At 44.7% G+C, this 23,569-nt stretch overlaps 1 protein-coding gene across 3 annotated transcripts in view; it reads right to left on the reverse strand.

The window, feature by feature from the left end:
• Positions 1-521: 521 nt before the first annotated feature.
• afap1 (actin filament associated protein 1) overlaps positions 522-23,569 on the reverse strand; it is a 77,873-nt gene continuing 54,825 nt past the window's right edge. Inside the window, exons 8-18 of one of the 3 annotated variants that reach the window (XR_014552896.1) lie at positions 23,027-23,102; positions 17,696-17,848; positions 17,231-17,442; positions 16,288-16,433; positions 15,224-15,341; positions 9,870-9,999; positions 5,619-5,783; positions 4,733-4,923; positions 4,145-4,309; positions 1,823-3,936; positions 522-1,768 (exon numbers count right to left, since the gene is read on the reverse strand). Coding sequence is in view for 2 of the 3 variants with exons in the window: in XM_083640570.1 (XP_083496696.1) it covers positions 3,910-3,936; positions 4,145-4,309; positions 4,733-4,923; positions 5,619-5,783; positions 9,870-9,999; positions 15,224-15,341; positions 16,288-16,433; positions 17,231-17,442; positions 17,696-17,848; positions 23,027-23,102 (1,383 nt within the window). In the remaining variant the exon portion in view is untranslated. Of the gene's footprint in view, positions 3,937-4,144; positions 4,310-4,732; positions 4,924-5,618; positions 5,784-9,869; positions 10,000-15,223; positions 15,342-16,287; positions 16,434-17,230; positions 17,443-17,695; positions 17,849-23,026; positions 23,103-23,569 lie in introns of all 3 variants that reach the window. The other 2 variants (XM_083640571.1, XM_083640570.1) reach the window with 2 other exon arrangements.

Here is a 23,569-nt window from a genome sequence, read left to right on the forward strand (position 1 = left end):
AGAAGAATGAGATGAACCCTTGTGGAACTTGTTATGAAGACTAACTCAAACACAAGAGGGTGGTGTTGCATTTTATTTAAACATCTCTCTCTCTCTCTCTCACACACACACACACACACACACACACACTGTATAAGCCTATATTAGGCATAGCTTATAGTGGTGGGATCATGTCTCCACAAAGATTTGGTTTGTTATGTATGTGTCAATATGAACAACCTCCACCTTGTAACATAACCCTCTTGAGTGTGTAGGGTTTATTCAGGAGATGACTTCATGAAAACTCACAATCCTATAAGAATGAGAAGTGTGTGTGTGTGTGTGAGCAAATTGTGTTCGGCCACAGCGACCCCATTTACATGTGATCGCGCTGAATCTTTCAGGAAGTGTAAAGAGCAACCCTGCGCGTGACCTAACGGAGCCGGATTTTGAATGAGGTAAATAGGGACGGATGGAGCTCACCTGGGTGGAGGAGCATGAATCACACACAAAAGTCAAAGAGGTGTTTCTCATGGGGGGTTTATTACTTTATGTACAGGCATGTCTGTCCCCGAGGTGGAGACTGTCCGAGAAATACAATAGAGTAGAAAACTAAGGTGCAAAAACAAATACTGTTGCATGAGTTCCCCCCCCCCCCACCAAAGCTACTGTATGTACAGTGGGTTCACATTTATTGACATCGTACATCCTCAGATAAAAGCCGCACAGAGCTGAATGTTGTTGTGTCTTTAGATAGCCTACAACTCCCAAAAGCCTCGGCCTTCATGCCAACATGCAGACTATACGCTCTGGCTTGCAGACTTGATGGGGGAATCTGTCTGAAACCAAGCAGAGGATAGAAGATATTTACATGACTAAAATGGCGCCCGAGTACTGTATGTAGCCTTGATTTCCCAACCCTATCCCACGATGCACCAGGCAATGAACATGGCACTTCTTTTTGCTCGCTGAATCCTGTCGTGTCAATGGAGGCGCAAAAACAAGGTCGATGTGCATGCTTTTTTTCTAAGCGCGCTGAGAACTTTTTGGAAAATTGCACCGCATGTAAAGAGCCTAATTGTTGTTTTGGGTTGCTTGGCAATGCCAGGTGCAACCGTCCACTTGATAAACATTCTATATTTACTGTCCACAGTGCGCCTCACGTTTTCCATGCATTTTAAAGATACAGGATTGTGAATTGGCCCCAATACTAGCATCAATCCCAACAAAGCACCTTGGTACACTTAGCAGTGCGAAATATTGCGTCGGCAGTGGGATGCACTATGGAAAAGCAATTACCAAAAAAACAAAAAGCACCATACAAAATATGTTACATTGATTAGTGTGTGTGTGTGTGTGTGTGTGTATGTGTGTGTGTGTCACACACACAGTATATATAGCAGGCTGAACATCTAGGTCACAGTCTCTTTAGCAGAACAGCAATTTGGAGTTTACAGCAAGTGTTTCTATTTCAGTCAGTGTATTGATGATGGGTTTGGAATGTGCCTTGGAGACTTTACACACAGGCAAACACAGATCACAGGGCTACAGCAGACCAGTGGCGTGATTAGAAGAGCTGGACTGAGACTCTTGGATGAGGAAGCCACGTCATTTGAGGTTTCAGGGTTTTCCAATGGCTGCCGTGCCAAATCTAAGGCCAGCCACGCCTAGGCCTGACCTGCCCGGGGCCACGCATAGGCCTGACCTGCCTGGGGCTTCCCAATGGCCAGCCACGCATAGGTCTGACCTGCCCGGGGCTTCCCAATGGCCAGCCACGCCTAGGCCTGACCTGCCCGGCGCCATGCCTAGGCCTGACCTGCCCGGCGCCATGCCTAGGCCTGACCTGCCCGGCGCCACGCCTAGGCCTGACCTGCCCGGGGGCTTCCCCATGCCAAACACACAGCAGCCTAATGACAGCCAATCATCATCATACCAAGGGCACCATTTAACAAAGCAGGATTACTCTCGTTAGCCAGATAGAGTAACAGTGACACAGAATCACCGTTAAAGCCACACTAAGTCACAAGACGTAACAGTTTGAATTTGGAGGACTTCATTACCCAGGTGACATCAGTAAATTGGATTTCTTCTTCTTACGACCTGTTTAGAATGAGAACGATTTCTGAATCAAATGGCAAACCTTTGTTGCGTTTTGGCCTTCCGTTCACATGGGGGCCTGAAAATGCAAACCTTTGAAGCCACGTTCCAAAGTGGAATCTTTGCCACCCTTAGCCTCGCCGTGTAAATTGGCAATACGCGCATGGCTATTACATTTTCAGCCTAATAATTCATAGTATTCCCATGATGTCATATGTACTTCCTACCAAATATGGCACTTTACAATACACACATTGACTGTTTTTGTCATTTGATTGTAATCACCTGTTAATTGATTACAATCACCTATTATTGCCCTACCAAGATGGCCATGTGATGATGTAACATAATACTATGAATAGGCATATGACAACAACAATGACAGCAGCCCGTCGATCCCCAATTCTGAAACGATTTCTGTCAATCGCATTTCCCTGTGTCCACAAAGCCCTGAACGTCAATTCCCTGTGCCAACCAACCATGCTTCCATCACCAGTCAATCCAAGTTATCATCATGGAGAAGCATATGAACGCCTGGCACGAATACAATAATAAATAATGAAGATGCTGCATTCAGAAGATCTTCTTCTCACATGAGAAGGTTGGCTCTGATGAGAGACCAAGACTCGTTGGCATTTACCATAGCTACGAGACCAGTGAGGTAAATTGGTCCAGTCCAAACTGCTGACGATTGCAATCATGCAAAAAATCCCCCAAAAGTTGATCCATGCAGCTTCAGCAGCCACCAAAACAGGATGTGAAAAAGGAAGATGATGTTTTTTTTACCAATAAAATGCTCCTCATCGGCCCATAAAGCACAGCGCATGGCTACGGGAGCGGGCAGCGTTTTCAATCGTGGATTGATCGGGGATCGATCGCTATCACAACGTTGCCGTATGAACGTGAATCGAAAGACCAAGACGCAACAAAGGTTTGCTGTTTTATGCAGAAACCGTTCTCCTCTAAACAGGCCCTTAGTGGCTTCAAGAAGTTCAGCTGGAGTTGAGGAGGCCAGCTTTCTCTAGTCTGGACAGAGCGCTCACTCACTGCTGTTTAGGAGACACTTTGATTCCTCATTCCCTGTGCGTTGTTGCCTCGTGCAGCTGTAACAATGCTTTAAATGCCTTCTCCAATTAACACCAACACACCTCCTGTTATAATGAACACTGCATTAACATGTTATATCAATATGTTATAATGAACACTGCTGCATTAACATGTTATATCAAGATGTTATTTGGTTGATTCTGAGAACAATCCTGCTTTATGAAATGTGAGCCTTAGTGGAGCGGTGCCGGTGTGTTTCCTGAATGAGAGCTATTGACTGCGTAGGAAACGGGATTCTATGGAGCGCCACATACGCTGCACAACAACTTTAAATATATCAACATAAATAAACAAAGGGAAGCTAGTATTTCCTTTAAACATTTACAAATAAATACTTGGTTTTGACCTTTGACCTTTTGAACCCAAGCTGTGAATCTGCTGAAACAACCTGACGAGAAGACATTTTTTTTAAAGAAGATGATACACTGCTTGAAAAGAAAGTACAGCGGACAACACAAGCTGCACAACTTTGTACACTAAGCATGCTCAATAGTATAAAATGGTAATTTAAAAAAGGTTGCCATTTCTGTTATGGCCTATGTTGTGATACTAAAACCAGCAACACTTCTTTTCGCTCAATAACAATGTGAATGCTATGCTTGTGTCCTCCTAAACCTCTCTCACTGTATGAACAGTTTTTAAATAAATATATACACATTTTCTTAAAAAGAAAAAAAGAACAAACAAAGGTAAATAGGAACAGGCTGGTTTGAGTGGTGGGGTGGTTTATGTGCCGGTTTTCTGCTCCCATTCCTGTGAAACAAACAGAGTGACAGTTTGCATGTTGTTACATCCTTGCATTTGTCTATGACGCTAACTATATATATCATATCATATTGTGTATACATTTAAAATAAAAAAAATAAGTATCAGTTCAGGCACCGTTTAGGCATGGTTTCGTTTTAGCACCGGTATCGTAAAAATACGAAACAATCCCCATCCCTAGTGGCCTCTCTCTCACCTTGGCCTTCCTGAGGACGTGTCCCCGGACAGGCGAGGGCTTCTGTCCGGCGTGCCGGCGGAGCAGCGAGGCGCTGTTGACCGGCAGCGAGCAGGACTCTGTGTCACTGGTGTCACAGCTGGAGAAGGGAGTGGACTCCTGGGTCCGACGCAGCACCATGGGTGACTACACACACACACACACACACACACACACACACACACACACACACACACACACACACACACACACACACACACACACACACACACACACACACACAGAAAATAAATAAATAATTTAACTATGTTGGTACAATGCTATGTTGATTGTTGGTACAATTTAGATTGTGAACTGCTTCAAGCCAGAAGGGTAAACTGTCCTTCTAGCCGATTGCTGTTGATTCCAATGGTGAGTTTAAAAGTGATTGGGTAATGTGAACTAAGCTAAGATAAGCCTAAGCCATTTGCTTGCCTAAACTTCACCGTTAGCGATAAAATGCTGCCTGCTTCAAGCTTTTCACACCTAATCTACGTAGTCTACGTCTACGTTTCAGAGTTTGTGCTCATTTCACAATTTCTGTTCCTTTGTGAATCCCAGCAGGCTGACCTGGGGGGCCGAGGTGCCGGCTTTGGGTTGGATGGTGAGGCCCAGGGTGACCCCTCCGCTCAGGGCCTTCTTCAGGCTCTCCTTCACCTCCGTCAGCTCCAGCTCCAGGCTCACACGCTCGTCCTCCCTCTGCTTGCACTCATCTTCCACCTTCTTCAGTCGCTCCGACAAGGACGCATGCGAGCGCTTGCCTAAGAGAGAGGAAGGTTCAGCTCCATGGTTAAAGCGGCACTAGGCACACGTTCTAAAATATATTTATATACACACCTGTCTTATCAGCCACTTTAATGATACTGTAAATGAGTTCAAGTATCTTGGGCTTACATTAGATTCTACACTAATGTTAACCTTCAAAAGTCATAAGAAAAAGGTGTCAAACACTGTACAATTTAATTGACTAAATCTCAAGCAAAGCAAGCCATTTCTGACAGTTAATACTGCTAGGATTCTTTTTTAGTTTTGAGAATAAAAAAAACATAGGCTTGTTTCATGTATAAGGCTTTGCATGGGCTTGTGCCAGAATTCATTAGTGTAAGCAGAGGGCTGACAGTGGCATTGGCAGCCACTAGAGGGCACTGTGAGGTGCCTTATAGACACACCATGTTTGGTGTCAGTAAAGGGAAGTAAATATTGGAATAGCTACCATCTGCAATAAGGAAGTGCCCTAAATATCCCACTTTTAAGACCGTTCTCAAACAATGGCTTAAGGCAGAGCAGATTTTAACTGGACCAGTTGCACAATATTAAAAAAGAAACGAAAAAAGTCGTAGTCTATTTATGTATTTTGTATATTTGTTTCTGATGTTGTTACCTGCCTAGGGACTACGGATGGAAATTAGCATTTTGGACCTGACACCATCTTCCATCAGCCCTCCATGCTTCTTACCGGCAGCGGCCTCCAGGGCGGCGCGCAGGTCTTTCCTGTCCTTCTTCAGCTGGGTGAGGCGGGTCCTAATCTCTTGCTTCCTCTTCATCAGCTCGTCGTCCTTGGACTGGAGGCGCTTGGCGTCGGCCTCCACGCGATTCTTACCATACTTGTACTGCTCCGAATCTACACAACAAAGATTGAGGGGAGAAGAAATTGTATATGGATGCAAGATCGCTGTCTAAAAATAGTTGATTGTTTGTGCCTCCTCTTTCCACTTCCCCACTGTCAGCCTTGTGTTTAGCTTGACAACCATGCTGTTTTGGGTCAAGTGTTTTTCAAGGGTTTCCTAATGGTCGTCAAACGTTCTAAATCCATTGAAAACCAGGTGGTCCTTCAACTGAATCTAAAACGTGAACTTTTGCGAAATGCTGTCCGTGATGCAAGCATTTTACGCCTCCACCACCCCGGCTCCTGCACCCTTTTAGCGTTACAGAGCTGTTACAGAGGTCTTTATACACGATCTCAGCCCAGTCTGCTGAGGCTGTTACAGAGGTCTTTATACACGATCTCAGTCCAGTCTGCTGAGGCTGTTACAGAGGTCTTTATACATGATCTCAGTCCAGTCTGCTGAGGCTGTTACAGAGGTCTTTATACACGATCTCAGTCCAGTCTGCTGAGGCTGTTACAGAGGTCTTTATACACGATCTCAGTCCAGTCTGCTGAGGCTGTTACAGAGGTCTTTATACATGATCTCAGTCCAGTCTGCTGAGGCTGTTACAGAGGTCTTTATACACGATCTCAGTCCAGCCTGCTGAGGCTGTTACAGAGGTCTTTTTTTTTTTTTTTTTTTTTTTTACCTTTATTTATACAGGGGGAGTCTCACTGAGAGCAATGCTCTCTTTTTCAGGAGTGCCCTGTTCACATTCTCACACACATTCATACCTGGAAGCTGACCAGTACAACCACAGTCTGATCTGCTGGCCACTGATCAGCTCCACTGGAGCAGTTGGGGTTAAGGGCCTTGCTCAAGGGCACCTCAGTGGTGGTAATGAGGGAGGGGCAAGCAGGTCTTTATACATGATCTCAGTCCAGTCTGCTGAGGCTGTTACAGAGGTCTTTATACATGATCTCAGTCCAGTCTGCTGAGGCTGTTACAGAGGTCTTTATACATGATCTCAGTCCAGTCTGCTGAGGCTGTTACAGAGGTCTTTATACATGATCTCAGTCCAGTCTGCTGAGGCTGTTACAGAGGTCTTTATACACGATCTCAGTCCAGTCTGCTGAGGCTGTTACAGAGGTCTTTATACACGATCTCAGTCCAGTCTGCTGAGGCTGTTACAGAGGTCTTTATACATGATCTCAGTCCAGTCTGCTGAGGCTGTTACAGAGGTCTTTATACATGATCTCAGTCCAGTCTGCTGAGGCTGTTACAGAGGTCTTTATACACGATCTCAGTCCAGTCTGCTGAGGCTGTTACAGAGGTCTTTATACACGATCTCAGTCCAGTCTGCTGAGGCTGTTACAGAGGTCTTTATACACGATCTCAGTCCAGTCTGCTGAGGCTGTTACAGAGGTCTTTATACACGATCTCAGTCCAGTCTGCTGAGGCTGTTACAGAGGTCTTTATACATGATCTCAGTCCAGTCTGCTGAGGCTGTTACAGAGGTCTTTATACACGATCTCAGTCCAGTCTGCTGAGGCTGTTACAGAGGTCTTTATACACGATCTCAGTCCAGTCTGCTGAGGCTGTTACAGAGGTCTTTATACATGATCTCAGTCCAGTCTGCTGAGGCTGTTACAGAGGTCTTTATACATGATCTCAGTCCAGTCTGCTGAGGCTGTTACAGAGGTCTTTATACACGATCTCAGTCCAGTCTGCTGAGGCTGTTACAGAGGTCTTTATACACGATCTCAGTCCAGTCTGCTGAGGCTGTTACAGAGGTCTTTATACATGATCTCAGTCCAGTCTGCTGAGGCTGTTACAGAGGTCTTTATACATGATCTCAGTCCAGTCTGCTGAGGCTGTTACAGAGGTCTTTATACACGATCTCAGTCCAGTCTGCTGAGGCTGTTACAGAGGTCTTTATACACGATCTCAGTCCAGTCTGCTGAGGCTGTTACAGAGGTCTTTATACACGATCTCAGTCCAGTCTGCTGAGGCTGTTACAGAGGTCTTTATACACGATCTCAGTCCAGTCTGCTGAGGCTGTTACAGAGGTCTTTATACATGATCTCAGTCCAGTCTGCTGAGGCTGTTACAGAGGTCTTTATACACGATCTCAGTCCAGTCTGAGGCTGTTACAGAGGTCTTTATACATGATCTCAGTCCAGTCTGCTGAGGCTGTTACAGAGGTATTTATACATGATCTCAGTCCAGTCTGCTGAGGCTGTTACAGAGGTCTTTATACATGATCTCAGTCCACTCTGCTGAGGCTGTTACAGAGGTCTTTATACACGATCTCAGTCCAGTCTGCTGAGGCTGTTACAGAGGTCTTTATACACGATCTCTGTCCAGTCTGCTGAGGCTGTTACAGAGGTCTTTATACACGATCTCAGTCCAGTCTGCTGAGGCTGTTAGAGGTCTTTATACATGATCTCAGTCCAGTCTGCTGAGGCTGTTACAGAGGTCTTTATACATGATCTCAGTCCACTCTGCTGAGGCTGTTACAGAGGTCTTTATACATGATCTCAGTCCACTCTGCTGAGGCTGTTACAGAGGTCTTTATACATGATCTCAGTCCAGTCTGCTGAGGCTGTTACAGAGGTCTTTATACACGATCTCAGTCCAGTCTGCTGAGGCTGTTATAGAGGTCTTTATACATGATCTCAGTCCAGTCTGCTGAGGCTGTTACAGAGGTCTGTATACATGATCTCAGTCCAGTCTGTTACAGAGGTCTTTATACACGATCTCAGTCCAGGCATCAGGAGCCCCCGAGACGGGGCATCAGTGGAATGCATCGCCCAGCCTTCCAACATTTGACATCTGCAAATAAGGGCGATCTTCCAGCAAAACGCTGCGACCCCAAACCAACACTCGCTGATCAGGACAGTGGGAAGACGTGAACTGCCCAGAAACCCGCTGCCCTCACAGCCGCAGCCTAGAGCACTCATTAATTACACAGGGACCATCCCTTTCCTTTCTGGAAAATAACACGGGAGGCCATGCCACTGAGGGCGACCATCAAACATCTGTGTATGTGTATGTGCATGTGCACAATGTTGAAGTTTGCTCACGAAGACTCGCTCAATCAAGCCACCGCTGACGTTCTCAAATTTAGCACAATTACTTGGGCTGACACTGGAAATATTTGGATTGTGCGGCGTCCTCTCTATAGCCGACATGACACATACTTGGTCTTAATTTCCATTTCCACGCGGCGTTTGGAGGGACGACAAGCTACACAAGCGGTCACAACCCTCCTCGTTCACACATTAGGCGAAAAAATACAATTCCCGACCACACGGATTAGTGCGACCGCGTTTCGCCCTCTCCGCCAAGTGTCTGGCCACGCTTCTGCCTCGACGTTGGCAGAGGGTTCAAGCTCTCTGGTCCGCATGCGTCACGCGGAGCGTCTCGAGGGTAGGATATATAATGCTTGGCTGAGAGAAGCAGAATTAGGTCGACTTATTTACCCCCCCCCCCCCCCCACCCCCCTGCTTTTACTCCCCCCACCACCCTGCTTTTACTCCCCTCACCCCCACCCCCACCCCCCTGCTTAAACCAACTGTAATTTGGACATTCCTGCATTTTCCAGATTGCTGTGGAGCTGCGTTTTTGCTAGAACGCAATCAGTGGTGGGGAGGCTGGGGCTGGGGAGCAGCGGTGGGGAGGCTGGGGCTGGGGAGCCAGACACACTGTCTGCTCTGCCTGCTTTCGAGGCTGCTGCTCCGTTACAGCACCAGAAGCTGACCGGCGGAGGCGGACTTGGCATGGGGGGGCGGTGAGGATGATTACAGTCATTCTATTTGTTGATTAGTGTAACGGATTACTATTTCAATTTGAGTAATAATGCAGCTAACAGATCAACAAAATAAGTTCATTTTGTTATCACACCCACCACTAAACACTAGATTAAAAAGTATATCCCACTGTCACCTACCTACCCGATTCGTTTTTGTGATTTTTGTTTTTGTCATTGTCATTGATTTTATACAGTAAAATGACGACAAGATCATCGGACATTAATGAGAAATAAGTAAGGTAATGACATTGCCCTTTTCAAATGACTACTGCGTAATGCTGATTGAATGATCAAACTCAGTACTTACTGGAGTTGTTGCGTTTCACAGACGCTGTCCCATTTGTCCCAGTGACTCCATTCTTCTTGACCTGGCTCTTCTGGTCTGCCTTCTGTTTCGACGCCGTCCCATTGGTCACAGCGCCCTTCTTTCCCTTCAGCTGATTGGTGGAGAGCAAGGAAGAGAGAGATCAAACATTTACCGGAGAGAACCTAAACGTGAGATAGGGTCCAGTTAGTGATGACCACCTCTGATACGATGCAGTTTGTTTGATTACATATTCATTGTATATTTGATCATTGACAATTAACCCAAACATAAATGGATTCTAACAGCATTTAGATCTGAATCCACATATATACTTTTGGCATGGAAATGATAACATTAAGAGATATCATGTTGGTAAGCAAATTCTATTTATGTTCTGATGAATCTCTTTAGAGCTTACTGCACGCCTCTGTATACTGCCCCCTTTTGGGTTAATAAAAATAAGCAAGCATCCACAAGCTCCAGGTTGCGTATGACTGCATGTGGATATTGCTAAACAACAACAACAACAACAACAACAACAACAGGTGGAGTAGTGCACATGGCTTGTTCTGCAAGGCAGGAGTTAACACTTCAGGCGCTTTTGAGAAATCTGATGTACACATTTTATCTGTGGACTGAATGTATCCCAGAATGCCATTATCAGGCTGCTGACAAATCCTCGGTTAAGTGCTGTGCAATACCAGTCACGTATGTGGAAATACTGGCCTTTTATAGTTTTTTATTGTGTTTTGTGTGTTTTTAATTGCGTGTGCGTGTGTGTGTGTGTGTGTGTGTGTGTGTGTGTGTGTGTGCGTGCGCGTTTGTTTAATGGACTATGAGTCCGCAATAAAAGTTTGATGATGATGATTGAATATTGGGATACATTTCAACTATCATCATTCTCAGTCCCAAAATGCTGTTGCTCTTATCAGACACATGCACACACTCTGGATGTGGCAGTAGCATTCAGCTTGATTTTGGCTCCACAGGCGCCGCCCTGTTGGACGCAGTCTTTTTGACACCTTGTACCATAGCCTTGTACATTGAAATCACCTTCTTAAAGCAGAGCGGTACTTTGTGGTGTGGGAGGGGATGTTAACAGCCCTTGGCCATGCCACACACCACACACACATCAAAGGGGGTGGTGTGGGGGGTAAGCGAGCTCCATATAACGCCATGTGGTGGCTTATGTGGCCGGCGAGGCCGGGTGGCACTTAGAGCAAGGCTGTAAAAATATAAATTACACACAGCCGACATTCATTGTAAAGGAAGGGAGTGAATATGTAAAAATATAAATTACACTCAGCCGACACTCATTGTAAAGGAAGGGAGTGAATATGTAAAAATATACATGATTCTTTCTTTCCATCAAGGCAAAGGGCGGCTACTTTAGAACAGTGGTTGTCAATGTGGGGTCCAGGGAATCACAGCAGTCCTTGAAGGGGTTCCAGGGGGTCCCCAACAAAAAAGGGGATACCTTATTTTCAGTATAACTCCATCCATTAATAACACATTGTCAGAATGTATGACTATTTTGGCCATGGGTTTCATACACTTTCTGTAATAAAACATCTAAAAGCAAAACATCTTATCAGATGAGGGGGACCCTGGGACAAGATCTTATCAAATGGGGATCTGTGGTCTAATTTGTGTCAGTTTAGGGGCCCTTGATGTGAAAAAGTTTGAGAACCACTGCTATAGAGAATCTAAAATATAAGATTGTTTTGATTTGTTTAACCCTCTTTTGGTAACTGCTTAATTCCATTTGTGTTATTTCATAGTTTCCATATATTTACGATTATTCTAAAATCTGTAAAATACTAAAAATAAAGAAAAATATGGTGCATCCCAACTTTTGACTGGTAGTGTATACACACATACACACATACACATACAATCGTATAAACTACACATACTGTACATGTACACATACTGTAGTAGGTGTTCAAGCATAAATGAATGTACACACATACACACAACGCAGCAGAAAATATAACGACATAAATCACAAAATAACGGAAGTGAAATGAACTATAGGGAAATAACAATGTGTCCTTTCCTAAAGGGAATGCGCAGACAATTGGTCGCGCTCAACACGAGCTGAAGCACATGTTTTTGCGTTTCCAACGGAATCAACTATAGGGGCCCGCCCGGTCACACTCCTAATCAAATGACTAAGAGCTACAGCAGGAGGGGAACAGCCTTCACGGGCTGAGGGGAAAGAGGTGGGTGTGTGTTGTGGGTGGCCAACACCAACACCGCGTCTATTAATTCAAAGCAGACTGCAGGGATAATAACTGGAGGAACAAGCACCTCTCGCTTCCAGCGCACGTAAAAAGAGGCAGTTCACCATTTGAATAAAGGGACTATTCACCACTGTGGTGAATAAAGGGACTATTCACCACTGTGGTGACAGCAGTAGAAGTTCACCCAAAAATGAACATTCAGTCATGATCTCCTACTCACCCCGATGCCAGCGGAAGGTCGGGTGAAGTTTTTTTAGCGCACAAAACATTTGTGCAGTTTTTTCACGGAAGCAGTTACAGAATTCTTCTCAACAATTGAAGTCAATGGTGACCAACGTTCAAATGTAAAGAAAAACCACGAAAAAAGATCAAATGCTGCTCACCTGCCATAATCCAAGTCTCCACAAGCCCTGAGATGCCAAGTTCACTTGAAAAGACATCACAAATGTTTTGTGGATTAAAAGGATTCACCCAACGTTCGACTGTCATGAGGGTGAGTAGATACTGACTCAATTCTCATTTTCGGGTGAACTTTAATATTCAAAATAAATGTGAGAGGGACAACTGTGGAACAGAGAATTTGGGACCAATACATGAGGCAGATAGTGGCCTTTTATTAAAAAAAAATGACATAAAAAGATTGCGGTTCCTTCCTGATCACAGCTAGTCAATATGTGTTTATTATTATTATCATTATTACTATTATTGTTATTATTTTAGATGTCTGACCAGATCAATCATTCCATGGAAACACTAAATACTTGTAATTTGGGGGCGTGCATCGCCTCCCAAAACCAATATTGGTTGAACCCTACTAATAATTCTGTGTTCCGATATGGGAATTAGGAACCACTTTGAGCACTAACTTTATGGGAAAAAAATCGCTTTTGCTGAAGAAAGAAAATCACACAGAGCCAAAGACAGATCCAAGCATAGCAGCTACAGTACAGTATGTGCCCACATTAAGGTTAAATGCCAGTGTTAAGAAGCAGAAAATGTTGAAGGAAAAAATCCACCCTAAAACACAAACACTGTTGGTGATGTACTTTACATTTCTGGGCCCATTTTCTGCTGTATTATAATTTTTTTCATTCTTGCGTATAACTGGTCAAATGCGGACGATGAGACGTTACATCAAAATATTTCCAGCAGTGGGCACACCAAAAAAGTAAATTACCAGTGTCTGAGTATCTGAGGGAGGATTCTTCCCTGTAAGTTCAGAAAAGGTTAAGGTTAAGGAGCAGTGTTAGTCACCTTGGTGCCGTCTTTAGCTTTAGCATCACCAGTGAGGACCTTGGTGCCGTCTTTAGCTTTAGCATCACCAGTGAGGAGCTTGGTGCCGACTTTAGCTTTAGCATCAGCAGTGAGGAATTTAGAGGAGACTTTAGACACAGGGGTTTTGTAGTGGCCAGCAGAGGTGGAGGAAGAGGAAGGCTTGGGAGAGAAGCGAGCAGCCAGCTTGGGCGAAGGCATGTTCTCATAGAGGTCGGCATTCTCATAGTGCGCCTCCTTTTTCAGCTGACGCCTCCCTGTGGCGGGACTGGAGTATTGCGCCTCCGGGTCCTTGGGTTAGACCAGGCAAGCGTGCAGGCAAGCAGATGAGAGGAAGAGGAGCGGGGGAGGGGGGGGGGAAGAGAAGGATAACAAGCAATGTATAACAGGAAAGGATATAAAGAGAACAGAACAGAACAGAAGAGAACAGAAGACAGCAGAGGTGGAGAGCACTGACAAAAAAAAAAGTATTGTTATGTTAGTGAAAATGAACAAGAAAAATGACCAGTCCAGGAAATTACTCAAACAAGTAGCCTGTTTAAAAGTACTCAAGTAAAAGTCAATTTGCGTCACTTTAAAAATGTTTTATATTTTAATAATTATTTACCATAATAATTACGATTTCACACGTCCAGCACGTTACCAGTCAATGTTACCTAAGCTGTCCCTGTCTCTCTTGTCTTCCATACTTACTGAACAGCTCGTTCAGATGAAGCCAGGAATGTTCAGTTTGGTGATTATCTCGTTTGCCAGACGAGCTAGAGCAGCTAGCAGCAGCATTATCACAATCAGATACATCCATTTTGCTATCAGCCGTGTCAAATGAAAGAGAGATTTCTGAACTAACGTGAGGATGGCAATCATTACAATTTTGTGGAGTATCTACAATAATTCAGGCCAGTCATGAACACGATTTAATTTCATTGGCCACTGTACATACAAAAATCTGGACAAATAAAAAAAGATAAACGACTTGAGTACTTTGTTACTTTACACCTCTGGAGGAAGGCAATAGAAAGTTACTGTTATATTAATTGGCTAAGTGTTATATAGTTCTTGGCCAGGTCTCCCTTGTAAGAGATCATTGATCTAAATGGGACAAAGCTGGTTAAATAAAGGCTAAATTAGAAGTGGGGGAAAAAGAAGGTAAGTATAGTTGTTAATTAAAGGTGCTACATGCAGCATTTTAGCATCAATAAATAATACATTTATTTTGAGTATTATTACCAGAAACAAATGAGACAATCACTGAGTAGATTGCAGCCTCTACACTGCATTGTGAGCCACTGGGTCAGGTTTGGCAGGACATCTGCTGGATTGCTTTACGGCACAAAACAGGAAGAGGGCGCTGTTCTTCCAGAGCAAACGGAGCTAAAGCGTTCATCTGCTGATAATGGCAGATGGTGGACGGAGTGAAAAGCAGTCGGGGGAAAAAAACAAACACTTGTTTTGTTATGCTTATCCCCTTCAGTAAAGTGAAGGAGAAAGAAGACACAACATCCTCTTTGTGACAGGAAGCAAAGGGGTTTATGGGATATGTGGTCTATATTTTGAGACACACTAGCGCTAACAATACCACTGGTGAGATAGAGGCTACATAATTGGTCTCATTTGTTTATGGTAATTATACCAAGGTATCACAATTCATTTCTCTTATGACATATTAAAGTTTCAAAATGCTACACATAGCACATTCAATGTTAGTGACAAGTGAAAAGATGTTGGCAAAGACAGCAAAAATGAAGTCCACCCGGGTTATTGAAGACGTTAGCGTGTACTTTAGCTTATGAGTGTGTGTGTGTGCTTGTGTGTCTGTGTGTGTGTGTGTGTCCTTACTGTTCCGTTGATGGGCACGTCATCATAGTGCAGACTAGTCATACCAGTGGGGCAGGAGTAGCCATTGACTGGGTTGTCCAAGTATGGGTTAGGAGACACAGCACGCTTACTAGTGAAACTGGAGAAAAGAAAAGAAAATCCAGATCCATCAGTACCTGACTTACTGAGAGATATTGTTCCGAGAACTGTTTGCAGCTCAGAACCTTGCGAGGCAACTGGATTGAGAAATCCACCTTGCCGGACCAATCAGCGTCGAGGCAGCTAGGGGTGGGATTTAGGTGTGAAGACACAGTGAGAAGCAAGCCAGCGATAGATGGTGATAGACAGATGGTTCATCCAATCACCTGCCCTTTTTTGAGGACAAGTACCCAGATGGTTCTGTGTAACAAACCCTCTGGCGCATCAGGTTACAAAAACAACAAATACATTTTAAAAATGAACAATAAAATGAAATAGATAACAGATAGATTTTCATTCATTTAATTCTAATGGAATTAAACTATTCCTTGTTTTAATGGGTAACCCCTGGAAGCACCTCATGGACCCCTGAGAGTCCAGTTATCTCTTTAAATTGGAAACACACAGCATAAACTGTTTTAAATGTGACTAGAAATATTGTGCGCTTCGCGAGCTCATTTACAGCGCCACACCGTTCTGAGCATGCCCAGTTGAGCCCTCCACCTTATTATATACGGTAGTAGTGAGATACAGGGATAGGTGTCTTATTAGAAAGGTAAGCAGATTTTAAGGTGCAACAGGGTTTGAATTTATTGTGTTTATATGATTTAATTCAGTTTTGTTATATTGTCGTTTAGCTATATTAGTGATTGTAATCCTTCATTAGAAACATAGTTATGCATCCAGAAATATACAATTCTGGAGAGAGAAAAATCAGAGAAAAATCACATATGTATCTGCTCATATGTGTGGGACTGTGTGTGTGTGTGTGTGTGTGTGTGCGTGCCTGTGTGTGTGTGTGTGTGTGTGTGTGTGCGTGTGCGTGCGTGCGTGCGTGCCTGTGTGCGTGCGTGCGTGCGTGCGTGTGGGGTGTGTGTGTCCCTCACCAGAAGGACTGCTTGGCCAGCTGGATGACGTTGGCGGTGGTCTCGACGTCGATGTAGTCGTAGTGCAAGGCGGCCGGGTCGGTGGTGGATCCGGTCTCAGCCAACAAGACCCCCAGCCAGCGACCCATCGCCTCAGAGGAGGAGGCCTGCAGGAGGAGAGAAAGGTTTCTTCTTCAATATAAGCTTGGTTTATTGCATTTCCCACACACATGTACTGTACACTGTGTACAGCAGGAGAAGAAGGTGGGAGTCGGAAAGCGGGGGCGAGTGTGGTTCGAGAGCTTTCGAGGGGGACAGCAGTGCTAAGAAAAATGTATACACAATATCAAACACTTCCTGGGTAGTGATGATGTGTGGAGGAGGGAGAAACAGAAGCACAAGTCTAATGAAAGATAGCGTGCAGACAGAAACAAGAAAACGGGCAAAATGGAGGAAGGAAACCCATATAGAGGATGGACATGAAACACACAGACAAACGCCGGTGGGCGGAGGAGATGTTCACCACATGAGAGAAACACCAAGAGTGAAGAACAAAACAGTAAAAGCAGTCTGTGTGTGTGTGTGTGTGTGTGTGTGTGTGTGTGTGTGTGTGTGTGTGTGTGTGTGTGTGTGTGTGTGTGTGTGTGTGTGTGTATGTGTGTGTGTGTGTGTGTGTGTGTGTGTGTGTGTGTGTGTGTGTGTGCCTGTGTGAGTGTGAGCAGTCTGTCTGCTCATTCAGTCAAACCACATCGTACAGAAAAACAGTCCCTCTGGCTGAAAAACTGCTCTGTACGTCAGGGGCGTCTGGGTAGTGTAGTAGAGGCAAAGCACTCGCCTATACCACCGCGGAGACCCGGGTTAAAAATCGGGAGAGTGTGTAAATCAGGAGCGTTGGCAGGCAGGTATGGGCTTCTTCTCGCAAACAAAAAATGGCGGCTGATATTCCTCACAGTGCGCGGCTTACCTCCAGCACTGCCACCTCCTGGGCGTTGCGGAGCAGGCGGAAGGCGAAGGGGTGCTTCTGGTCCAGGCCGGGGCTGACCTCGCAGCCTCGCAGGGGCAGCGAGGCCATGTGGCTCTTCAGGTCGTCCCGGTCCTTGTGGAGAAGCAGCTGGTTGTCCTTCAGGCGGCACCAGCGCTCCCGCCAGCGGTTATTGGACAGCACGTTCAGGTAGCCTGTCAAAACCAATGGGAATATGGTCAGGGCCCTCAGGGGTAAGACACTCAAGAGGACTACCTCCACTCTGCGCCTCTACTAGATAGTTCTGTCTGGTAGGCCTGCCAATGTTTTAGCATACTGTATGTTATCCCTGCTTTACCACCTCACTGCTGTGAAAAGGGCCTATTGAGCGGTTAGCAATGACGGTTTTGTTAATCTGACCCTAGCAGTTAGAGTCTGCGTCCTCCTTGCTGTTGGACAGTCTCTTACCACATGTGGGCACGTCCTCCTCGGCTGATGAGGTCTGCTCGTCGGTGGACAGCTTCTTCTTGCCCAGGCCGATGATCTTGGTGATCTTCTTCCCCGCCCCTTTCCCCATCGTCCCACTCTTCTGCTCCGACTTTGAGCTCTTCTTTCCCTTTCCTGACAGAAAGGAAAAAGACAGATGAACTCAAGTAACAAGTGAAAATGAAAGTGAAACCAGACTCCTGCAAACCAAACGAACACAACCCTCTGTGCCTATTTATGGAAATGGCTAGGAGGGTCCATCTTTCATGTTGCTAAAGAGCGCAGGTGGAAAGAGTAGGCCTACTGACAAATCCTACTACTAAGTGCAAGTATTGTTACTTCAGTGAAAATTACAAGTACAAGTTATAATGCAGGAAATTACTTACGTAAGAGCAAAACATTATTTTCTTTCAAGTACTCAATTAAAAATACATTTGTGTTACTTTAAAAAAAAATTACATTTTAATTATTTACCCTAATAATTACATTTCACACCTTCAGCACATGTTGCCAGTGTTACCTAACCTGTCCCAATCCAATGTCATTAACCAGGAAAAGAAGAATAGATAGTATCGTGGACCATCTACGCCTGTCAAATTAAATCGGCCATGTCTTGAGCATGATTTAATTTAAATGGCCACACGGCCCACACCGCTAACGAGCCTCCAGTTTGGTCGCCATACTAAATGCAGAAGTGATTCTGGACCTGTTAGCGAGCACAGTCCCAATGCTACCGTGCTGTCTTCATAGTGTGGTGTGCAAAACAAAATTCAGAATTTACTCAGTAACGGAATGTATATTTAAAAGTAGTGAAGTAAAATATCTAACATTTAAATTACTCGAGTGAGAGTAAAAGTATAGCATTATGCTCAAGTGCAGTAGCAAGAGTACTTGTACTTGAGTACTTTACATCTCTCTTAACCCATTGATACCTGATGCAGCATTTGCGTGTATATCCCTCATTTGTGTGCGTATCCCTTTAAGACCGCAAACCGCGTTAACGTGGTTCGCGGTCTTAAAGGGATACACACACAAATGCTGCATCAGGTATCAATGGGTTAAAGAGAAAAGAGAAGAGAAGTAAAGACAAGCTAGAACAGAGAGAGAGAGGGAATGGAGGAGAGCAGAAAAAGAGCAACCTTAGACTCTGCTATAAACAACCATGAGTTCACTTCCAAACCGGTTGCATGGGGTTTAATCAGACCCTTGTGGGTTCAAAAGCTCTTTGTTGGTGAATTAGCCTTGTTGTGCAATTCATGCCCACCGGTCAGAATGGGCCGATTGTGTACTGATGTGTACTGATGTGTACTGATGTGTACTGATGTGTACTGATGTGTACTGATGTGTACTGATGTGTGTACTGCCCTAGTTTCTAGCCAGAGAAGAGCAGAATGACACTGCACATCCTGCTGGAAACACCACTGAACCAGAGAAAGTCAGGTCTTAAGAGGCTGTGTCTCAGTCCCCATGTCTGTCTGTCTGTCTGTCTGTCTGTCTGTCTGTCTGTCTGTCTGTCTGTCTGTCTGTCTGCAGGTCTGTCTGTCTGTCTGTCTGTCTGTCTGTCTGTCTGTCTGTCTGTCTGTCTGCATGTCTGTCTGTCTGTCTGTCTGTCTGTCTGTCTGTCTGTCTGTCTGTCTGTCTGTCTGTCTGTCTGCATGTCTGTCTGCCTGCCTGTCTGTCTGTCTGTCTGCCTGCCTACCTACATGTCTGTCTGTCTGTCTGTCTGCCTGTCTGTCTGTCTGTCTGTCTGTCTATATGAGGAAAATAGCTTCTGCTTGGCTCTCTTGTTTAGATAGGGTGGTCTGTGGTGTGTGTGTGTGTGTGTGTGAGAGAGAGAGAGAGAGAGAGAGAGAGAGAGAGAGAGAGAGAGAGAGAGAGAGAGAGAGAGAGAGATTTGATTTTTCAATTGAAAACAATGACTGTCTGGCCCCCTACAGGCTGAGGCAGAAAGTGGAGAAGACTTGGGGGGAGACATTCCCCTTCACTGATGTCATGTCATCATGCCGAGATGAGATCTAAACGGCTGACATGCATGCATGCGTACAACTCCTGTGCAAACGGTGACAAACAGTGACATACTCTACTGTCGGTATGACAGAAAAACTAATTTATCCGTTTGGTTTGTTGTTGTTTGCATCATACCACGTCTCTGCTCTGTCTTTCCCCTTTTTTCCCCAGATTCCCTGATAGGATGTGACAACAACTACCACGGCGGCTGCCTTAATTAAACACAAAGCCATCTGCACTCCATTTCAGCTGTAGGGTTTCTCTCGCAATACAAAAACGTATACCGACACGCACGCACACACACACACTCGCACACAATGCGGGCCTAAGGTGGAAACCAGACACACAGATGTGAAAGCACTTCAAAACCCTTTTAAAAACGGAGGACTTATTATTATTTTCCCCCTCAGAAGCAGGCGAGGGAAAGTCTGATCAGGTAAATGTGAGGCCAGTAAATCAGAGCCCTTCGTTACCAGCTATGGAAGGAATGTGGCTGATTAAGCTGAAAAGAGGCTTTCGGGAGTCGGGGCTTTTCCCCCCTCGTCTTCATCAGGAACGAGAGAGTGACTGAGGTGTGCGTACGTGTGGAGGGGGGGGAGGTCCGGTGCGGTCAGGGTGAGAATGGATTCATCCATACATTTCTAGGTGCCACAGCGCCCGAAAACTTAAAGTACTTCTCGCTGTGGAATTGTTGAGATTTCCCATCAAAATGAAATACACTATATGCGTAATTCACATTTGGCAATGTGCGGTGGGGATGTCACAAAAACCCCCCTATTTGAGATGATTGCATTAAGCTCGACGATGCTGCTCTCCCCCTATTTCCACATTTCCCCATAGTTCCACAGCAACGACATGTGAATTACACACTCAAAGCCCATGAATCAGGGCTCTGCGCTGACTCCACAAAAACACAATTGCTTGATGAATTGAAATTAACTGCCTGTGGGAAATCTGTTTCAGATATAAACGTTGGAGAAATGTCCCAATCTTAGAGCGAGGAAAGGGGGAGAAAAGCGAGCGCAAACTGTTTCTTTGACAATCCAAATAACAGTGCTGCTGACAAGTCAAATGAAACTTCTCTCCCCCCGGTGGAATTGTGCCTGCTGAGCAAACAATCGTTAAATAACTCTCGGGCCAGACAATTGAGAGCGTATCTCTTTGTTTTGGCACCTCGCTCCACAGGGGACGAGCACCTCCGTGTCAAATACACCTTGAATAAATCCAAAAGGTCGTTCATCATGCTCGTTGTTATTATTGCAGGGTGACCTTTGACCTTTTGCGGAGCTTGTAGTGAGGAAGCCCCCAGCAATGTGGGAGGAGATGGAGAGGGGGGGAAAAGGCAGCCGTGATATCTTGGGATTTAGAAGCGGGTCCAAGCTAAGGAAGTGGAGAACAATAGTTCCCAGACAAAACAATGTTGATCTTGTCCTAACTCTTTTTTTTTACTAGGCAATTAGTCACGTGTTCAAGGGCAGACTGTTAAAGGATTGTTGATTTTGGATTGTGGATGTTGAGTTTTATGGGGAGGATTATAAAAAAAAAATCCAATTAAACATCTAATCAATCAAACATCACACAACAACATGTAGTAGATACCAGAAGTTGTAGGTGCAATTAAGTGCAGCTTTTCTCACGTGCTGGGTTGAGAAAGATCCATGCAGTGATGCAAGTTCTTTACCACAATGAAAGGCTACATGGTCCATTACATTACTTTCATCGGGTTGGGTACCGAAACCCGGTACCAATATCGTACAAGATACCTTTACAACCGGTACTTACCGGACCGAATTACAACGCAGATGTAGGTGCCTCATTCTGTGCCTCATTCTGTGCCTTGCCTGAACTGCTAAGTGAATATCGGCCCTCTGGTGCTATGAACCCGGCGCCGCACGCACCTTCACTAGCATGATCATTCGGAGCGGGCCACTTTAAATCCTATTGAAATCCTTTAGATTTAAATCTGCTTTCAATTTCAAAAAGTACCGGTTTAGGTACCATTTTAAAAGTATCGTTTTAGCACCGGTATCGTAAAAATACAAAACGATAGCCAATCCATATTATCCATTCCATTGTGATGATGTTTCACCTCCAGCCTGTTCGCTAATATATTTCTTGTTGATCTAACGAACTGGACTGTTTAAAGATCTGTGACTGGCCGGCGTTATAAGTAAAACAAATGGTATTTTGATATAACAAGCAATGAGGCATGACATAATGACATAACATTAATTCAGTGCAGACATTCGTGGGAAAAAGCACAGCACTACTCCTCACTCCGCCTATGTGAGTCAACTCGCCTTTGAATAAATGCTTTCAAAGCACAGAGCTGTTTGGATTTCAAAGTACGTGGTACTTTTAATCGATTTAGAACAGCCTCGATATAGCAGAATCTATAGCGGTCGCCATCTCATCCATAGCGGTCACCACCATTGTTGTTATTTGGTCCAGCGCACTTGACAACACTGTTAGTCCCACCCCTTGCGCTATTTATTGACACTGATTGGCTAATCGTCAGTAACCCTTGGCACTCATTGGATCAAACGGTTTTCTCAACTGAGAAATCGCTGTTGCATGTCACGATGCCCGACCAAAAGCAGTCGACTCCGTGGAGAGGGCAGATTTGAAAGTCTGGACGCAGGCATTCTCAAAATGACAAAGAAGATGATGATATCTGAACACGGCATCTCACAGTCAAAAGCGCCCTCTAGAGGCCATCTGACAGCAGGTGTTTAGAACAGCAAATTACATGGAAAGTTGTGGATTATTTGCAGTGTTGGGCAAGTTACTTTCAAACTGTAATATACTACATATTACTAGTTACTTTCACTTGAAAGTAATAAGTTACTTTACAATATTACTGTCTGTGTAGAGTAACTTGTTACTTATTACACTACTTTTGCATTACTTTCACCAAAATAACTGCAGGAGCAGAATGACATCGCTGCCCCGGAACCATCCCGAAAAATAATTTCAACCGTCTTGAAGTCCGTGTAAACCGTCCAAAATTCTAAATGTTATCTTTTTCCATTGTTATTGTCATCTATAGTGGTTATTTGCATAAGAACACACAGTTTGATTAGGAAATGATTGTATCTTTATTTAAATATGTGCTTTGATTAAAAAGAAAGTAACTCAATTTGTAACTTGTGTGACTTGACAAAGTAACTGGTGTAATATTACTGAAATCCTATTTGTAATAAGTTATATTACTGAGTTGCTGCTAAAAGTAATATATTACATGTAATATATGACTTTTGTAATCAGTTACCCCCAACACTGATTATTTGCTGCATGGACTCTCACCTTGGTCCTTGCAGTCGCTGTGTCCGTTCTCGTGGGGCGCCTCGCCGTCAGAGCTCGGCCTATCACACGACGCCTTCTGGAGGACAGGGAGGAAAACCGTTATGTGAGAGTAAGAAGGTACAAAACTGAACCAAACTCTTTATTTGTTTTAAGAAAGACAGACAGGCGAAGGCGTCAACGCACAAACACAACTATCCAAGTTACAGTGTTAGGCCGTTACACTGTAAAGAGCATCTGCAACATGTTATAGATGAATAATTAGGCTGGGCTTGTGTTTGCTGCGCCAAGCAGGGAGCGCTTTGTCATTAAAGACCTTCTGATCTAGCTCATTTTCCACCACTAAACACGCGTGCATCTGCGTGCGTACGTACACACCACACACACACACGCACACGCACACGCAGACACACACACACACACACACACACACACGTGCCGGGTGGGCGGGTACAGTACGGCTCCAGCGTTAATTGTGATTTACCTGCTTCTCCCAATAAGTCACTGTTTTCCCTTCACCTCCCCTGGATTCCCCCTCCTGTGCCA

The sequence above is a fragment of the Poromitra crassiceps genome (assembly GCF_964638095.1).
Source record: "Poromitra crassiceps genome assembly, chromosome: 7".
NCBI classification, from domain to species: Eukaryota; Metazoa; Chordata; class Actinopteri; order Beryciformes; family Melamphaidae; genus Poromitra; species Poromitra crassiceps.